At 37.6% G+C, this 18,691-nt stretch overlaps 1 protein-coding gene across 1 annotated transcript; it reads left to right on the top strand.

The window, feature by feature from the left end:
- Positions 1 to 1,233: 1,233 nt before the first annotated feature.
- casq1a (calsequestrin 1a) lies at positions 1,234 to 17,112 on the top strand. Its single transcript, XM_048163910.1, has 11 exons — positions 1,234 to 1,642; positions 10,920 to 11,013; positions 12,476 to 12,576; positions 12,693 to 12,804; positions 12,905 to 12,978; positions 13,353 to 13,483; positions 13,562 to 13,607; positions 15,341 to 15,395; positions 15,490 to 15,590; positions 15,704 to 15,778; positions 15,859 to 17,112. The coding sequence occupies exons 1-11, from the start codon at positions 1,406 to 1,408 to the stop codon at positions 16,312 to 16,314; spliced, it is 1,482 nt and encodes a 493-aa protein (XP_048019867.1). The 5' UTR covers positions 1,234 to 1,405; the 3' UTR covers positions 16,315 to 17,112.
- Positions 17,113 to 18,691: the final 1,579 nt, after the last annotated feature.

Consider the following 18,691-nt stretch of genomic DNA (forward strand, 5'->3'; position numbering starts at 1 on the left):
CAATGTTTTTGTCAGGAGACAGGAGTAACAACTGCAGATTATGAGGTGAGTCCGACATAATGAATCCACTAAGTGTGTGCGCGGCTTAACGATTGTAAGGGCGATTATGAATGTAAATTGATACTTATGACTGAACGCACTCAAACGCGTCCAGTCAGAGCCAGTTGCGTTCAGTCTGCGATTACAGTCGGTGTTCAAATTCCATGTGAAAGTATATAAATCTGCTTCAGGAGCAGGAAACTATCGCTGTATGTTGAGCACAGTCAGAATGTTTTAGCTAGTCGTTAAATGTGTATCATTTCAAACACTCATTTCAAAAACTCAGTCGACGAAAACATCCTCTGTACCTTTAACCTGCCGGAGATGTGTGGATATCTTTTTTTGAACTTCAAAATCTCATCCTATAAAGCTTGGAAGAGCCAGGATATTATTTAAAGGGTTAGTTCAACCTAAAATGATAATTCTGTCATTAATTACTCACCCTCATGTCGTTCCACACCCGTGGAAGCTTCATGAAGCAGGGTTTTGAAATCGCCCATCACTAGATATTGTTGAATAAAGTTGTTATTTTGTTTTTTTGGCACACAAAAAGTATTCTCGTCACTTCATAACATTAAGGTTGAACCACTGTAGTCACATGAACTGTTTTAAATATGTCTTTAGCAGCTTTCTGGGCATCTGTAAGTGTTAATTATCTTGAGGCCTCACTGAGCCATTGGATTTTATCAAAAATATCTTAATTTGTGTTCTGAAGATGAACGAAGGTCATACGGGGGTGAGTAATTAATGACAGAATTTTCATTTTGGGGTGAACTAATCCTTTAATAAAACTCTGATTGTATTTGTCTGAAAGAAGAAGTCACCTAGGATTGCTTGAGGGTGAGCAAATCATGGGGTAATTTTAATTTTTGAGTGAACTATCCCTTCAATATGGCATGGAAAGCCTTCCTTCCTTATGATCCCTTCCTTCTCCATCTCATACCATCTAATTCTTGATGATCTTTCATTCACGCTTCAGATTTTGTTGTCCAATGTTGTGCGCAAACTTTGTTTCCTTAAAAGTTGAACTAATTCTATACTTTGCCTTGCTGTGATCTCCAGTCTGGCTCACTGCGTGAAGAAATGTCTTTTTTAGCAGCCCCCTCTCTCTCATATCAATCTCACTCTCTCTCTCTCTCTCTCTCATGCACCCACCTGATCCCACCCCCTAAAACGCTCTCGACCCTGTTGCTCGTCTCTTTTACCCGTGTGTAGGGGTTTCATACAGGGGGCCTCAGGACTTGGTCTTGTCTGTTCTGGGTGGCGGGGATCACAGGTCCTTTCTAATTTAATTTTATGAAGTATTTAGTTGATTTGTTTTAAATTCATTGGAACTACAGTTTTCCCTACTTAAGTATATTGAATCATGAAGTGGAACCTAGTGTTCCTTGGGCTCCTTCTGACCTTCGGGCAGCTGTCATGGGGCCAGAAAGGTATGGACATCCCCGAGTACGATGGAAAGGACCGCGTTCACGATCTTAATGCCAAGAATTACAAGTCTGTGATGAAGAAATATGACGTGATGGTGGTGTACTACCATGAGTACGTAGGATCCAGCAGAGTCGCCCAGAAACAGTTTCAGATTGAGGAGCTGGCCCTTGAGGTGGGTTTGACTCAGAAATCGGACAGAAGGGAGGGAGGGGCAGCTGGAACCAGTGTAACTTTGGGCAGTTGTGAAGCATAGATGCTAATGAAGATCCTTTACTCAAGTCATCTGTGAAAGGACCAGTTTAGATGACAAAAATCATAGGATTTGTCCGTTAGAGACGGATCGTCAGATTTGTTGTTGCTTACCGAAATAGGAATTTAAATGCACACTTAAAGTCACTTTTAAAGTCTTCACTCTAGCGGACATATTATTTGCAATGTTTTAATAAGAACAGAAAATATTTTTGCATATAACTGCTTGTGAATCAATGTCAAAACCATTTTTTTTTTTTTTTTTGTTAACTAAAACTGATTTTCGTTAATTTCACTTTTGCAAAATATGAATATTTGTGCAAACTTAAAAAACGTAAACGTACATTTAAGTGCCTAAATTACTAAAACTGAAATAAAAATAAATTAAAGCTAAATATAAATATAAAGTTTTTCTAATAAAAAGTTTAAAATGTAACACTAAAAAATATATAAAAATAATAAAATATTAATAGTATAGTATACTAAAATAACACTGGTTGTTGTATAAAGTCTTAATTTAACTCTTGTCAAGTACATCCTAAAAATATATCCAACCGACAGACGGACGGACAGATAGATAGATGACAGATAGATAGCAGGTTCTAAATATACATGTTAAATTTAACCATAATGCAAAACTACATATTTATCTAGTAGTCAAATGAGATGCTCCTTGAACAGTGTCAGTCAAAGACTCAAACCAGTAAACTGCTGATCCAGTGCAGCAGGAATTACTGTGCAGCTTTTTATAGCATGTAGTCTTTTACTTCCGGCACTTCATAGTTCTGCTCTCATCGTTCACGGAAAGTTACATTAACAATAAACAGAGTTGCATGGCACTTTAAATTTGTTGTTTGCACTGATGTGTTGATTTTCATCTGATGGTTGAAGCAGTAATTCTTCTATAGCCTTTATTAGTAGCCATAGTTTTTGATTGCTCAACCTTGATAGAGGACAGTTACAAACTCAATTAAAAAATCATTTAGACTTTTTGTGGCTTTGCTCTGGATCAGAAGGAAAAGCTCTCCACCAGAGCCTGGGGAATGTGTGGCCTTGGGAACAATCTGGACTATGGCATCTATCATGAGTAATGTGCTGATGCACCACACAGTAAATTTGCACCCTGGGCATGAGCTCGGATGGGTCGTTTTTCAAAGGAATTTGCTTTTCTGGTTTCATCTCAGTACATTTTCACTTTGGGTTTGTCGACAGGCCCATATGCGGACACCGAAACTAATGCTAAAAAAGGATATGTAATGTAAGATAGCTTTTTGAAGCATCAGTTCTGATATTTTCGTGCTGTCTCATTGGTTCAAAGATTGAAAACATGCAACGGGTCTCATGTTCTTACAGTGTCACAGCAGCTGTGTGTTTATGCTATACGTAGCACACGGTATACATCACCAAATTGTCAGCTGCTGGCTTTTGCTGATTAATAATAGTACAGTATGCATAGGGCCTGAATGACAGATCATGGGTAACGCTGTATTAGATTGCATAAGAAGATTGACAACAGTGTTGTTATTGTTAACTATAACTATTACTATTACTAAACTATTAAAGGGTTAGTTCACCCGAAAATGAAAATTCTGTCATTAATTACTCACTCTCATGTCTTTCCAAACCTGCAAGACCTTCGTTCATCTTCAGAACACAAATGAAGATAGTTTTAATGAAATCTGAGAGATTTCTGTCCCTTCATTGACAGCTACGCAACTACCACTTTGACGCTTCAAAAAGTTCGCAAAAAGATCATAAAACTAATCGACGTGACTGCAGTGGTTTAACCTCAATTTTATGAAATGACGCAAGTACTTTGTTTGCACAAGAAAAACCATAATTGACATTTTAAAGGGTTAGTTCACCCAAAAATGAAAATTCTGTCATTTATTACTGAATGTCATTCCACACCTGTAAGATCTTCGTTCATCTTCTGAACACAAATTAAGATATTTTTGATGAAATCCGATGGCTCAGTGAGGCCTGCATTGACAGCAAATCAGATGCCCAGAAAGCTACTAAAGACATATTTAAAACAGTTCATGTGACTACAGTGGTTCAACATTAATGTTATGAAGCGACGAGAATACTTTTTGTGCGCCAAAAAAACAAAATAACAACTTTATTCAACAATATCTAGTGATGGGCGATTTCAAAACACTGCTTCATGAAGCTTCGAAGCTCAAAAATCAGTGGTTCAGAGCGTGTATCACGTGATTTCAGTAAACGAGGCTTCGTTAAGTCATAAAGCCCAGAACACACCAAGCCGACTCTGACGAACTAGTGGCGATGAAAGAAGACTGCAGGGTTTGCTCACGTCAGCAGCGTCTGTGTCCAAAGTTGCCCTGACACACCAAACCGACGCTCGACAGTCAACGGCCAAGTAGCACGTCCGTTCTGCGCCTGCGTAAGATGAAATGCCTTTCCGTACCAGCAGGTGGCAGTAGTTGAACAACCAATCAGAATGATCAGATGGCCGACGGACCGATGAGCACCAACGCCAATTCAACATTTCGAATCGGACGAAAAAAAGCCGTCGTGGACCAACTTCAGCCAACGGTGCAGAACACACTGAGAAAACGTAGTCGGCCGACGAGCAAAAACTGCCCGACGACTGACCGTCGGCTTGGTGTGTTCCTGCCTCAAGTGTTTCGAAATTTCAATGGTTCACCACTGGGGGGCGTGACTTTGGCAGTTTGATACACGCTCCGAACCACTGATTCGAAACAAAAGATTCGTAAAGCTTAGAAGAATCATGAAGCAGTGTTTTGAAATCGCCCATCACTAGATATTGTTGAATAAAGTCGTTATTTTGTTTATTTTGGTGCACAAAAAGTATTCTTGTCACTTTATAAAATTAAGGTTGAACCACTGTAGTCACATGAACTGTTTTAAATACGTCTTTAGTACTTTTCTGGGCATTGAAAGTGTTAATTATCTTTCTCAGTGAGGCCACACTGAGCAATCGGATTTCATCAAAAATATCTTAATTTGTGTTCTGAAGATGAACGAAGGTCTTATGGGTGTGGAACGACATAAGGCTGAGTAATTAATGACAAATTTTCATTTTTGGGTGAACTAACCCTTTAATCTCCAATGTGCGTACTTCACGCAACGTCTGGTCTCGCGTCAACAATTAAATGAACAATATCAGTTCTGCTGTTGAAATACCAGTAGTTACGTTGTACAATGAGGATGTTGTCATGTCACCATCAGTGTCCCAATGTGTATTGAGCCTTACTGTCTTTACCACACATTACTACTTTTAGACATAAATTTTATCAAATAAATAATAATTATTATCATTATAAACACCACTTTTTTGGTGAAAATTAAAAGGTCAGGGGATAGTCTGTTCTTGCCCTTCTCCCAAAACACAATGTCCAACAGAAATCTGTCAGCATTTAGACTGAGATTTAGCCTTAGAAGTACTTACATTCGCTCATTTAAACTAATCCCACTCAACAAACACAATAGATTGCACTGAGACCTGCACACAAAGTTTTTAATAACATCTGAGCACTGTTGAATCCAGGTGACAGCATGGCTAAACGATGGTGTAACCTTTTGACCACACGGGGTGGTTCTGCCTGCTGAGAAGATGCTGAAGTTTTCTAGTGTGCTTGATTGGGATTGCCTGTGGCATTGTCCACATCACAAGTAGTATGTTTATCTGAAAGGTACAACATGTTCTCCATCCAATACGCCTATATAGGTCGCTTGTCACTTCCCTGAAATACGACCCATAGGAGCGTTTGCTAAAGTTGCACCCCTGTCGACAACAGGGCACTTTCATTTTAATGCATTGTTCCCTTTTATCTGTGTCATATTTCGGGTTTCGCGTAGCTCAATTGGCAGATCAATGCAATATATAACAATATACAATCATGTGATCATGGGTTCAATCCCAGGGACCACATGTGCTCATAAAGTGTGTATGCACTATAAATCACTAAGGGTAGGTTTAGGGGTGGGGGTGGGTGTAGCCTTTAATAAAAAAAAAAATGTAAAAAAAGAGTTTTGCTAAATAGAAATAGGAGAAATGGTGTAAAAGGTCCACACATTGCATTTAAATGAACATTAAACATTTTTTTGGGGGACAGTCTGATGCTATTATATTATATTAATATTTAAAATGAATTAGCGTTATTTTTATTTTTCAGTTTTCATTTTAATTGTAGGTTAAGGGTACATTTACACGATGTACTAAAAATGGAAAAGTTTTGTCTTTGTACAGATGACAGCGTTATCAAAACTATCCCGTTCACACGGATCCACGAAAATGACTAACGAAGGATTACGCGCCTGCGCATTCGCATTCTTTCTTGTAATTTAAGCAATTACTTTAAAGGGTTAGTTCACCCAAAAATGAAAATTCTATCATTAATTACTCACCATCATGTCGTTCCACACCTGTAAGTACGGAAGAGGATTAGGGCCAAGTGATAATAAAAAAAAAACCATCTCGAGATTAAAGTTGTTAAATTTTGAGAAAAAACTCGTTAAATTTCGAGAAAAAAGTCAAAATAAAATGTTGAGAATAAACTCATTAAATTACGAGAAAAAAATAGTTACATTTCAAGAAAAAAGTTGAAATAAAATGTTGAGAATAAACTCGTTAAATTACGAGAAAAATTGTTTTAAATTTCGAGAAAAAGGTTGAGATAAAATGTTGAGAATAAAGTCATTAAATTACGAGAAAAAAGTCATTAAATTACGAGAACAAATTCGTTAAATTATGAGAAAAAAGTCGTTAAATTTCGAGAAAAAAGTTGAGATAAAATGTTGAGAATAAACTCGTTAAATTATGAGAAAAAAGTCGTTAAATTACGAGAACAAATTCTCGTAATTTAATGAATTTGTTCTCATAATTTAACGAATTTGTTCTGGTAATTTAACGACTTTTTTCTCATATTTTAACGAATTTGTTCTCATAATTTAACGAATTTGTTCTCGTAATTTAACAACTTTTTTCTCATAATTTAATGACTTTATTCTCAACATTATCTCAACTTTTTTCTTGAAATTTAACGACTTTTTTCTCATATTTTAACGAATTTGTTCTCATAATTTAACAACTTTTTTCTCGTAATTTAATAAGTTTATTCTCAACATTTTATCTCGACCTTTTTCTCGAAATTTAATGAGTTTTTTCTCATAATTTAACAACTTTAATCTCGAGTTGTTGTTTTTTTTAAATTATTAATCCTCTTCCATATGTAAGACCTTCGTTCATCTTCAGAACACAAATAAGGATATTTTTGATGAAATCTGAGATTTCTGTTCCTCCATTGACAGTCTACGCAACTATCACTTTCAAGCCCCAGAAAGATAGTAAAGAAATCATTAAAGTAATCCAAGTGACTCCAGTGGTTTAATCTCAATCTTATGAAGCGATGCAAGCAAAATAATTTACCACTTTATTTGCAAAATATTAATCTCCAAAGCTCATTCGCTAGATCACCACAATGCATGTGTGTTATGTTATATAAAGCACATTAATAAATACTTTGATTGTTGCATGTAAAACATTTTAGTCGTAAATTAATTATAAATGTTAGCTAGAATATGTACCTGTTTAACAACGTATGTTTATGATGAAATATAATTAAATTACGGTTGGTTTTTGAGTTGAGTTGGCTCACGCTATTTATGTTTCACACTTCAGAACTTTAGTTAAAGGGATAGTTCACCCAAAAATGTTCCAAAAAACTTGTTCCAAATCTGTCTCTCTTCTGCCGAACACAAAAGAAGATATTTTTAAGAATGTCTGTAACCAAACAGTCAATGGACCCCATTGATCCATCCACTTTTTTCTATACTATGGAGGTCTATACGGAAATGTTTGGCTACCCACATTTTTTAAATGAAAGAAGAAAGAAAGAAATTCATACAAGTTTGGAACAACTTGAGGATGAGTAAATGATGACAGAATTTTCATTTTTGGGTGAACTGTCCCTTTAAGAAGACATAGTGGATTGTGGCGGTGAAAGTTTCAGTGCACTGGGTGGATTTTGCAGTTGAGACAGCCCTTAAAATGGCCGACGCCCTAATCAGTGCCCTGACTACTGAGCTAATTGAGACGCACCCTGTGCACTTTTTGTATGTGGCTTTGCTCCTGAATACACAGTAGTCCAGCGCTGTTGTACTGTTACGTGAGTTACACTAACAGCTTGAGTGCTGCGTGAGCTCTGGAGGTCCTAGCATGAAATCTGCAGTGTCGGCTGAGAGTACTGAGTGTTGGGCGCAGTACTGTACCTGTCAGCGGATCCCAGGAACCTGAACGTCACCACCACCTCGCCAAAATAGTCCCGGTTGGTCTCTGCAGCAGCTCTAATTATAGACGCCTCTGCTGTCATAGCTGTTTGTGTGGCACAGGCCGCTGTGATGCTTCATAACTGAAGATCTGCTTTCTGCCCTTATAGAAACACTTGTATGCTCTCATTTACATCAACCCGGCCTAGGGTGCTCTGGTTATATTTCCTTAATAAAACAACAAATATTTATGCTGGCTAATAAATACTCTGAGAGGACTCAGTTATAGAGTTTGTTCTCAATTCTGTTCTTAGGAGGCCATGTTTAGATTTAGTGGTTATTTATGAATTGATAATTATATACTGAATTGGAAAGATATGATTGGAAGAGATGGAGGCATATAAAGAGGAAAAAGAAAGGCACGTTACCCCATGGCTGTGTTTATGATTAAATGTCTGATTTGTGATGAGCAAACTGTATCTCTGCTTCATTGCAAAAATCTTCTCTTGTTGACTCATGGCTTTTTGTGGGTCACCTTATATAGCCGTGGTCTATTCGGCCTTTAGCTGAGTTTAGCCTAAGGTTCATTTAACAGACCTATTTACCCCCTTTAATGCTAATATGTTGCACTGATGCATTGGACTAAACTGATTGGAAAACCTTGAGATCGTTGTAAGGACATTATTCTATTATCGAGCACATTAACAAAGAGAAGAGTTATCACTCAAATATTGCTGCTAATATTACAGAGACAAGCTGGAAGAACTTGCATAAAATTCTCGGACAAATAATTTAAACAAATTAATAGAACACTGAAAAAAATGTTCTTTCTTTCTCAAAAAAATATTTCAGAATTTAGACAGAAACATTTTTAAAAATTGGATTTATGGGCCTGCAACATCACCCCAAAATTAAAATTTTGTTTACGCACCCACAAGTTGCTCCAAATCTGCGTGGTTCTTTTTTTCTTCTTCTGTGGAACTTGAAAGGATAAAAATCCATTTACTATGATCTTTTTTTCTGTGCAATTAAAGAATGAGAACTGAAGCTTTCAAGCTTCAAAAATGATAAAAAGTCCTAAAAATAATATAAATGCAGTCCATAAAACCCATGCACCAAATTTCAAGTCTCAGACTGAAAATGTAATTCATTATTCAAAAAAGATCTCACTGGCATGTTAGCCATTTGTGATTCATGAATCATTATTTTGAGACAGATCTCTTCAATGATTCAGTTGATCTGAAGGATTCGTTCTGATTCATTTACTCACTTGATTTGGTCACAGTAGTTAACACATAGATATTGCATAAGGTGCACTGCTGTCCTCCATATTGGAACGGTCAAAGCCAGTCTGTGAACACTCAAGAGCAAGTTGACTTTGCATCTTCACCCTAGTTATTTATACCTAAGAATATTTATATCTGCAATAATAGTCTTTAGAAGATCTATTTTCAAAGGATTTAGTTCGTCATTAATGTTTGATAATTTTGCATGTGGTAAATAAAAAAGACTATTGCTTATATTGTTAGTGTGAGTGATGAGCGGCATCTGAAATATTGACTGTTCAGCAGAAATGGTGGATGTATTGACATCTGAAGTAGTTGAATGAGATATGTACGCTTAGATATCCACGTTTGTAACGTTCTCAGAACTTTGGCTAATATTGTGGCAAGGTTCTCTCAAAGTTATGAACATTCTCCCAATAACATTAATATTAGAACGTTGGGTCTTTAAAAATGTTCTCAAAATCTTACCACAAAAATGTTATTTATACATTGTTCATAAAGTGTTTTTTTTCTAAAACCTTTTAGTTGGATGTCATGTAATGTTTTTTAAATGTTTCTGAGTAATGTTCCCATATTTTGTTGTAAAATTATAAAATGGATGTTCCCTTAAGACTTGCATAAAAAAAAAAAAAAGATTTAAAACATTTGAAAAACTGGACATTTCGAATGTGCAGAGAACTTTTAGAAATTATAATTTCATAATGTAATGGGAACATTAGAGAAATGTTCTTAGAACATATATTCATTAGCTAGGTATGCATCAACAGCTCACTGGAGGGGAAAATTATCAGTGAAAAACCAATTAAAGTTCAGTCTGTTTTTCATGAAAAGCTATGATGACATCAGAATGACATCAAAAGACCTCAAATACAGTGTGCATGTCACATGAAACATGTTTAGGATATGCTTATGCCAATTTTGCATCATTTTTGAAGTTTAAAAGCTTCGGTCCCAATGTATAGTTATTGCATGGAGATTGCATTGTTTCTCCTTTTGGAAGTTAGTGATATATCCTATTCTACATATACACTATTAAATTATTTAAACTATTTTAGAGCAACATGGACAAAAATGCTCAAAATGAAGATGGTGTGTCTGTTTGAATAGGAATGCAAGGGCATTTATTTCATTTGTTTCAGATGTTTGGAGAAATGGTTTTGTGCACCTGTCACCACCCCAGCACCCTGTTACTCCGGCTCAGCAGGCACATGTAGCTCTGCGATTGGTGGAGACAGCTGTCCATCATACGGGGTCAAGTTTCACACCGATTTAGAAAGTGCAGGGGCAGCGCTCCTGATGATGGCTTTTATGGATGTAAGACTGTGGAAGAAACTAACTACAGTTCTTACAGCAGAGCCTGAAATATCTGTGCAGTCCGAAAACAAATGTGCTGTCCTTGTCCAACAGAGTGTGTTTGTACTTAGCTACCAAAACCAGCTCTCAGTTTGATAATAAATACATAATGTTTGGGCTGACAAAATGCCATCCCTGAGTAAGATTAAAACAAGAAGCCACCTTACCTTAGTGTTTCCACAGGAACTCTCAACACAGTTTTTAGGGGGACCACTAACATGCTTTTAAACATCTCAACCAAATCACACATGCTGTTTGAAGAAGCTGAAGGACATTAATTTTTTTTTTTTTGTTGTTGTTACACAGCTTGCTGCACAAGTCCTGGAGGATCTTGACGACGAGGACATCGGAATTGGCCTACTTGATGAGAAGACAGACAAAGCTGTTGCCAAGAAACTAGGTAAGTATCTTCAAAAAACACTCTTGTCATGTGACATGCTGTACATAATACACCGATCAAGCATAACATTATGAGCACTGATAGGTGAAGTGAATAACACTGATTATCTCTTCATCACGGCACCTGTTAGTGGGTGGGATATATTAGGCAGCAAGTGAACATTTTGTCCTCAAAGTTGATGTTAGAAGCAGGAAAAATGGGCAAGCGTAAGGATTTGAGCGAGTTTGACAGGGACCAAATTGTGATGGCTAGAAGACTGGGTCAGAGCATCTCCAAAACTGCAGCTCTTGTGAGGTGTTCCCGGTCTGCAGTGGTCAGTATCTATCAAAAGTGCTCCAAGGAAGGAACAGTGGTGAACCGGCGACAGGGTCATGGGCGGCCGAGGCTCATTGATGCACGTGGGAGCGAAGGCTGGCCCGTGTGGTCCGATCCAACAGACAAGCTACTGTAGCTCAAACTGCTCAAGAAGTTAATGCTGGTTCTGATAGAAAGGTGTCAGAATACACAGAGCATCACAGTTTGTTGCGTATGGAGCTGCATAGCTGCAGACCAGTCAGGGTGCCCATGCTGACCCCTGTCCACCGCCGAAAGAGCCAACAGTGGAAGAAGGTGGCCTGGTCTGATGAATCACGTTTTCTTTTACATCACGTGGATGGCCGGGTGCGTGTGCGTCTCTTACCTGGGGAACACATGGCACCAGGATGCACTATGGGAAGAAGGCAAGCCGGCGGAGGCAGTGTGATGCATTGGGCAATGTTCTGCTGGGAAACCTTGGGTCCTGCCATCCATGTGGACGTTACTTTGACACGTACCACCTACCTAAGCATTGTTGAGACCATGTACAGCCTTTCATTGAAACAGTATTCCCTGATGGCTGTGGCCTCTTTCAGCAGGATAATGCTCCTGCCACAAAGCAGAAATGGTTCAGGAATAGTTTGAGGAGCACAACAACGAGTTTGAGGTGTTGACTTGGCCTCCAAATTCCCCAGATCTCAATCCAATCGAGCATCTGTGGGATGTGCTGAACAAACAAGTCTGATCCATGGAGGTCCCAACTCGCAACTTACAGGACTTAAAGGATCTGCTGGTGCAGATACCACAGCACACCTTCAGGGGTCTAGAGGAGTCCATGCCTCGATGGGTCAGGACTATTTTGGCTGCAACACAATATTAGGAAGGTGGTCATAATGTTATGCCTCATCAGCGTATAATATTTGTACATTTTTCAATAAAAATCATGTGATTAATCATTTGACAGCACTAGACATGAAAGTGTAATTGGATCTGATCTGTGTGTTTTCTTGTGGAAATCCACAAAATTGGTTTTTGCTCTTTCAGGCTTTATTTTGATGCCTTTTGTATAGATTTTTTGTCAAACTTTAGCATGTCAGCAGAAGAACAACTATGACCTCTGGTGGACATTTCTCAAACCCAGGTTCATTTCCATCTCTGTCCTCCTCAGGTCTAGAAGAGGCTGACAGTATCTATATCTTCTTTGAGGATGAGGTCATTGAGTACGATGGAGAGCTTGCTGCGGACACACTGGTGGAGTTCCTCTATGATGTGCGTGAAAAATAATCTCTCACATTTTCAGTTTACTTCCTGCTCCTTCCTTTCCCCCCCATTGTTCTCCTTCTTACCCATGTCTTACTGTCTTTTCTGATTGACTCTTTTCCCAGGTCATCGAGGATCCAGTTGAGATCATTAGCAATGTGCGTGAGTTGAAAGGTTTCCATAATATTGAGGAGGATATCAAGCTGGTGGGCTTCTTCAAGAGTGAGAAATCTGACCGTACGTATCCAAATGGAAATACATTGTTTTACAATTTTTTCCACGAAATTGAAATAAATCAACTGTTTTGAGAAGTTCACCTGTGGTCTTGTGATTTTAGACTACCAAGAATATGAGGACGCAGCAGAGGAGTTTCATCCACACATCAAGTTCTTTGCCACCTTTAGTCCAAAGGTAACTAATCGTAATTTACACATCCCTAGTTTGACCAATTAGACTGGACTTTCTCTGTGATTTTTAGTTGTATCTACAATCAGTCCTGGGTAGATTAATTGTAGTCGGTTACTGATTCCAAATTACATAACAAAAATTGTAATTAGTAATGTAATCTAGATTACTCATTTTAGGTAATGTATTCCAACAACTTTTTTAATATTTTATGGGCGTCCACAGTGCTTAAAGATGATTGTAGCTGTAGTGTATAACAATATTTGTATTGAAATTAAAAGTAAATCAGCATGATTCATTTTCAAAAGCTGCTCCTTTATTTCTATACATGTCAATTTACTCTGAAGTAAAAAACTTACCATTGCAATGCCTGTTTGCAGGTTGCTACAAAACTAGGATTGAAGTTGAATGAGGTGGACTTCTATGAGCCCTTCATGGACGAACCCGTCGTCATCCCTGGTAAACCCTACAGCGAGAAAGAACTTGTTGAATTCATCGAGGACAATGACAGGTGTGTTGACTGATGTGAAAAGTGCTTTAAATTGAGAAATGAAATCAACAGTGAACGTTAATGAAAATGTCTCCGCAGGCCAACACTGAGGAAAATGCAGCCGCACAACATGTATGAGATCTGGGTAAGCTGAAGCTGTGTCAGTGAAACAGTCGTTTTTACGGTGCTTGCAAGGCAACGCTTGATATTGCTGAAACATTCTATTTTTCTTCTTTTTTGACAGTTTGCTACAATAAATTCAGCTCGAACAGACTCTTTTCAAAGTTCATCTTGTAGATAATTTCACTCTGCCATTGAGATGAATGGGAATGCTAATGGATAGCTCTCTCCAGGTATTACAGACCTCCTTGATTTAGACCTCTATAATTCAAAGCAGGGGTTAAAATTTCACTCGCCAAGCGCCAAATGCGAGTAAAAATCAGTTTTGGCGAGTATATGAAACAGCGTCAATCGCCAGTCGGCCGGTAATATTTTTGTGAATATGAACGTGAACGATGCTCAGGACAGTTGACGAGCCAGTGCTGCATCATCACAAAAGTGTCTTGCAAATTTAAGTATTCAAGTGCAAGACGTGAAAGAGAACTGAATTCGTTACCCATAAAAACATCCGAAGCACGCCCAGAAATCTGCATCTTAGACAGCACGCGATACTGAATTGTGCTCTCTTTCACGTCTTCTTGCGCTTGAATAGACATATTCAAACAAAATTATGTCAAAATGTCTGTCTTGGCAAGTATACATAGTCAGTTATGTTTTAAGTAAGCGTAAACAGTTGAGAAAGAAACTCGTTTATCAGTATATTGGATCAGTGCATTCGCTCTTAAAGTGACAGCAGCCTAATATTCCTGCTGCTGTCTTTGTTTTTAATGATAATAAAACAGCAAAAGACAAAGAAAAATCACTCACTGTTCTTGACTACATAACTTTTGTAACTTTAATAAGGATTAATCTGTTTCATGGCTGGTAAATATATATATATAATATAGTCACTGGTCATTGGCAGGTGTGGCAAAAAGTTAGATTTAGGCCCTGATTCAAAGTATGTAATGAAAAGTATAGTGATACAAATGTAAATAAATGTAAATAATAGCTAGACTATGTACCTTTTTTGATTAAAAAAAATACAAAATTGTATTAATGTAAGAAATGTATTAATGTAAATGCAAAAAATGATCCTTCCTAACCGTATCTTTAACCAAATACACTTTGATAATGATGATAATGATTTATATTTAAGAGCAGTTTGGGCAGATTTCAAGGCAAATTGCATACGTACATCATTCGCCCATGTGTATCATGGGAATCGTGAAGCTGAAGGTCGGTTTTCAGAATGAATGAGAAAAACTGACCATTCAAAACGGCACACCTCATAAAAATCGCCAGTTGTTAAAATAACAACAACAACAAAAAAATGTTTTTTATTTGTCCATCTGCTCTGTATCCACTGGTTGCTTTGAACAGCAACAAAATAAAATCTTCCGCATGACATATACAGTTTAATTTTTAACTGCTAGAGGACCAAGTTACATGGTGTAGCTTTAAAAAAAATTAAAAAGCTAGATTTATGAAGTTAATTCATGCAGAAATGCATCATCGCAGTCTGTGAAAAGGGTCCATATCATTCAGCAAAGCCTAAAACTGCTGCCTTGCAAGCACTGCTATTTACACATGTAATCAGAAACCTAGACATGATGAAACTAATGTACAGTAAATCACATTATAAATCAAAGCAAGGATATTAATAAGGTATTCCAAGATGTGATCTCATGATCTGTAGTAGTTCGTACACTATTTTGATACTATCAGAAAAGCACTAGATCTTTCCCTTCATGTACTGTAACCATCATGTTCTGACAGGAGGATGCTCTTGATGGTGAGCATATCATTGCTTTTGCTGAGGAGGGTGACCCAGGTATGAGATCTTTTTATTACGCCGCTTATATTGTCATTTTAAAACGTCATTCCTCACTTGAATGTTTTCTGACATTTTCTTGGGCTTCTTTCAGATGGCTTTGAATTCCTTGAAATCGTGAAGGAAGTGGCAGAGGATAACACCGACAATCCTGACCTGAGCATCGTCTGGATCGACCCCGATGACTTCCCTCTGGTAACCCTATGGCTTTTATTGCACTAAGAAATGCATAGTCATTGGATATTCCAAATATAATCCTTGTTGTGAAAGTGGACACCAAAGCTTAAGGATGTCTCTGTGGCTTGCAGCTTGTCCCCTATTGGGAGAAGACCTTCGACATTGACCTGTCCTCACCTCAGATTGGTGTAGTGGAGGTTGATGATGTAAGTTTCTCACTGTAGGATTTCAGTTGTTGTATGTTGTGTCCATCGAGACCCAAACTGAGCTGTCGTATCTTCTGCAGGCTGAAAGTATCTGGTTTGATATGGATGATGATGATGACATGCCAACAGCTGATGAGCTGGAGGATTGGCTGGAGGATGTGCTATCGAACAAAATCGATCCTGATGACGATGATGATGATGACGACGACGATGATGACGACGATGATGACGATGACGACGATGATGACGACGACGATGATGACGATGACGACGACGATGATGATGACGATGATGACGACAACGACGACGATGATGACGACGACGATGACGACGACGACGATGACGACGACGACGATGATGATGATGACGATGATGACGACGATGACGACGACGATGATGACGACGATGATGACGACGATGATGATGACGATGACGATGACGATGATGACGACGACGATGATGACGACGACGATGACGACGATGATGATGACGATGACGACGACGATGATGACGACGACGATGACGACGATGATTAAACTTTTAACATCTTATATGCTATGTATTGTCCAAACTAAAGTCTGTCTAACTGCGACTGTCTGAATCATCAACGTTATAAAATTCCTTTAACATTTTTTGTCGGAAATCACGAGGTTAAAAATGTCATCATTTAACTGTCACCTTGTTCCACCATATCTAGGAATGCACTCATCATTCTATCTCCCATTGACCCGATGTTTAATTCAAAGACCATGCTCTCTCTTAGACCTTCAGATATCACTTCCAAATGTTGACATCACTTATAAAACCAAAACAATTAGCAATATTGCTTCAGTTAATTGCCATCCATTTCTTTCAATCATAAGGACATACTGTAATTGGCCGGTAAAATAATACATTTGGGAAAGGACCTGACTTTCAAGCATAAAAAATGTAACCAAAAATATGTAAGATCGTCAGAGGGAGCAGCAAGATTATTTTAAGTGTACATCCATCTGTTGAATTTGTTGTTATTGTCTCAATGTTTATTTGTACTAATATGTGGATGGATTGTTTGTCCCACTGTGATAGGACCTAAAGGTGCTAAGCAGGCTTTTCCTCAAGGTCATTAGTCATACCTTCTTTCTTTGTTAAGACAGGATGTGACCTTATGTGACGTTAGCCGGAGAAGGGATTGTCCAGCCTTCCTTCTGTGTCTAAAAAGTGCAGTAAATCACAAACGTTTTCTACTGAAAAAGAAACATTGATATTTTATTTTTTTTTAACGAAGACAACTTGGTTTTACTCTTAAGTCTTAAAATAAAAAACAGATTGGAATAAAGTGATGTACATTTTTATATGATTTTTCATCTGATGTTTTCTTTATATATTCAGCACAGGGCACTGTAATTGTCTTCTCTGTACCATGTAGTGTCATGTGAGGAGACAGATGTTCATATACCAAATGATAGTTCTGGTGCAAGGTTGCGGTCACAAGGGTTTACTATCTCGCATAGAAATCGCAAATGTGATGTTCTGTCTTTCATTGCTTTCCTGGTTCAAATGTGGCACTTTCCACAAATAGGGTACAATATACACCGATCAGGCATAACATTATGACCACCTTCCTAATATTGTGTTGGTCCCCCTTTTGCTGCCCTGAAGGCACTTTTGATAGATACTGACCACTGCAGACCGGGAACACCCCACAAGAGCTGCAGTTTTGGAGATGATCTGATCCAGTCGTCTAGCCATCACAATCTGGCCCTTGTCAAACTCGCTCAAATCCTTAAAAATCCATATATATCCCACCCACTAACAGGTGCCGTGATGAAGAGATAATCAGTGTTATTTACTTCACCTCTCAGTGATCATAATGTTATGCCTGATCAGTGTTTTTTTTTTTTTGTAATGTTTAAACAAAATGTCATAACTGGATCTTCGGGTGAAAACTTCACTATAGTGACACATGCAGGACTTCTCCAATCATTTAGTCCGCTTAAACCCCACCTCTGCAAGCTTGCGTTTATCTGCCTCCATAGGTGCAATTCCCTTTAAAATCCAATAGCATCCCTAAATTTTTCCTTTTTAAATAGTCCATTACACATTTATGTATACATCACAAAGAAAACATGTTGCTACTTCCGTTTCATCGCAATATTAAATCCCTGATTCATGCAATTTTGCCATTTTTATATAAACATAAAAAAAAGACAAAATATGCAATTAAAATATTAATTTTGTAATTAAATAAGTTAATTTAGTTTCACTGAATATCAAATCAACATATTGTGATGTATACATTTTATGTATGTGTTTTGCATATAAAATAATGATGTCGGTGTATGACTTTAATTGGTGGATAGTCTGGAAGATCAACACCTCTGATATGGTGTACACACATTTAATGTGTTTAGTTTTATCTATATATAATGAAATATACCTGTTTATCAAAACTTTATAATAGGTCTTACAACAAAAACATGGGATATGTGGCTCTAATGGTTTTTAATTATTAACAGGACATCCATGAAATGTGCCATTTATTTAAACTAAACTAAACTCAAATGATAGAGGCTTAATTAATTGGCTTGTTTATTATCATTCTGGCAACTGTTGTGGCCAGTCTGCAGTGTCCTAAGTTGTTTCTGATGTCTTCTTAAAGGATTAGTTCACTTTCAAATTAAATTTTCCTGATAATTTACTCACCCCCATGTCATCCAAGATGTTCATGTCTTTCTTTCTTCAGTCGAAAATAAATTAAGCCCAAACGGTTGAAGGTCAAAATTACAGTTTCACTGCAGCTTCAAAGGGCTTTAAACGATTCCAGACGAGGAATAAGGGTCTTATCTAGCGAAACGATCCATTTTCTAATAATTATATACATTTTAACAATAAATGCTCATCTTGAACTAGCTCTCTTCTTCTTCTCTATTA

This window comes from Megalobrama amblycephala, linkage group LG17 (genome assembly GCF_018812025.1).
Source record: "Megalobrama amblycephala isolate DHTTF-2021 linkage group LG17, ASM1881202v1, whole genome shotgun sequence".
Taxonomy (NCBI): Eukaryota; Metazoa; Chordata; class Actinopteri; order Cypriniformes; family Xenocyprididae; genus Megalobrama; species Megalobrama amblycephala.

Excerpts from the sequence above, each read along its gene's own strand:
- casq1a (XM_048163910.1), top strand. The coding sequence starts at position 1,406 with ATGAAGTGGAACCTAGTGTTCCTTGGGCTCCTTCTGACCTTCGGGCAG. Across the intron at positions 11,014-12,475 it reads AGCTGTTGCCAAGAAACTAG|GTCTAGAAGAGGCTGACAGT; the intron begins GTAAGTATCTTC and ends TGTCCTCCTCAG. Across the intron at positions 15,591-15,703 it reads ACCCCGATGACTTCCCTCTG|CTTGTCCCCTATTGGGAGAA; the intron begins GTAACCCTATGG and ends TGTGGCTTGCAG.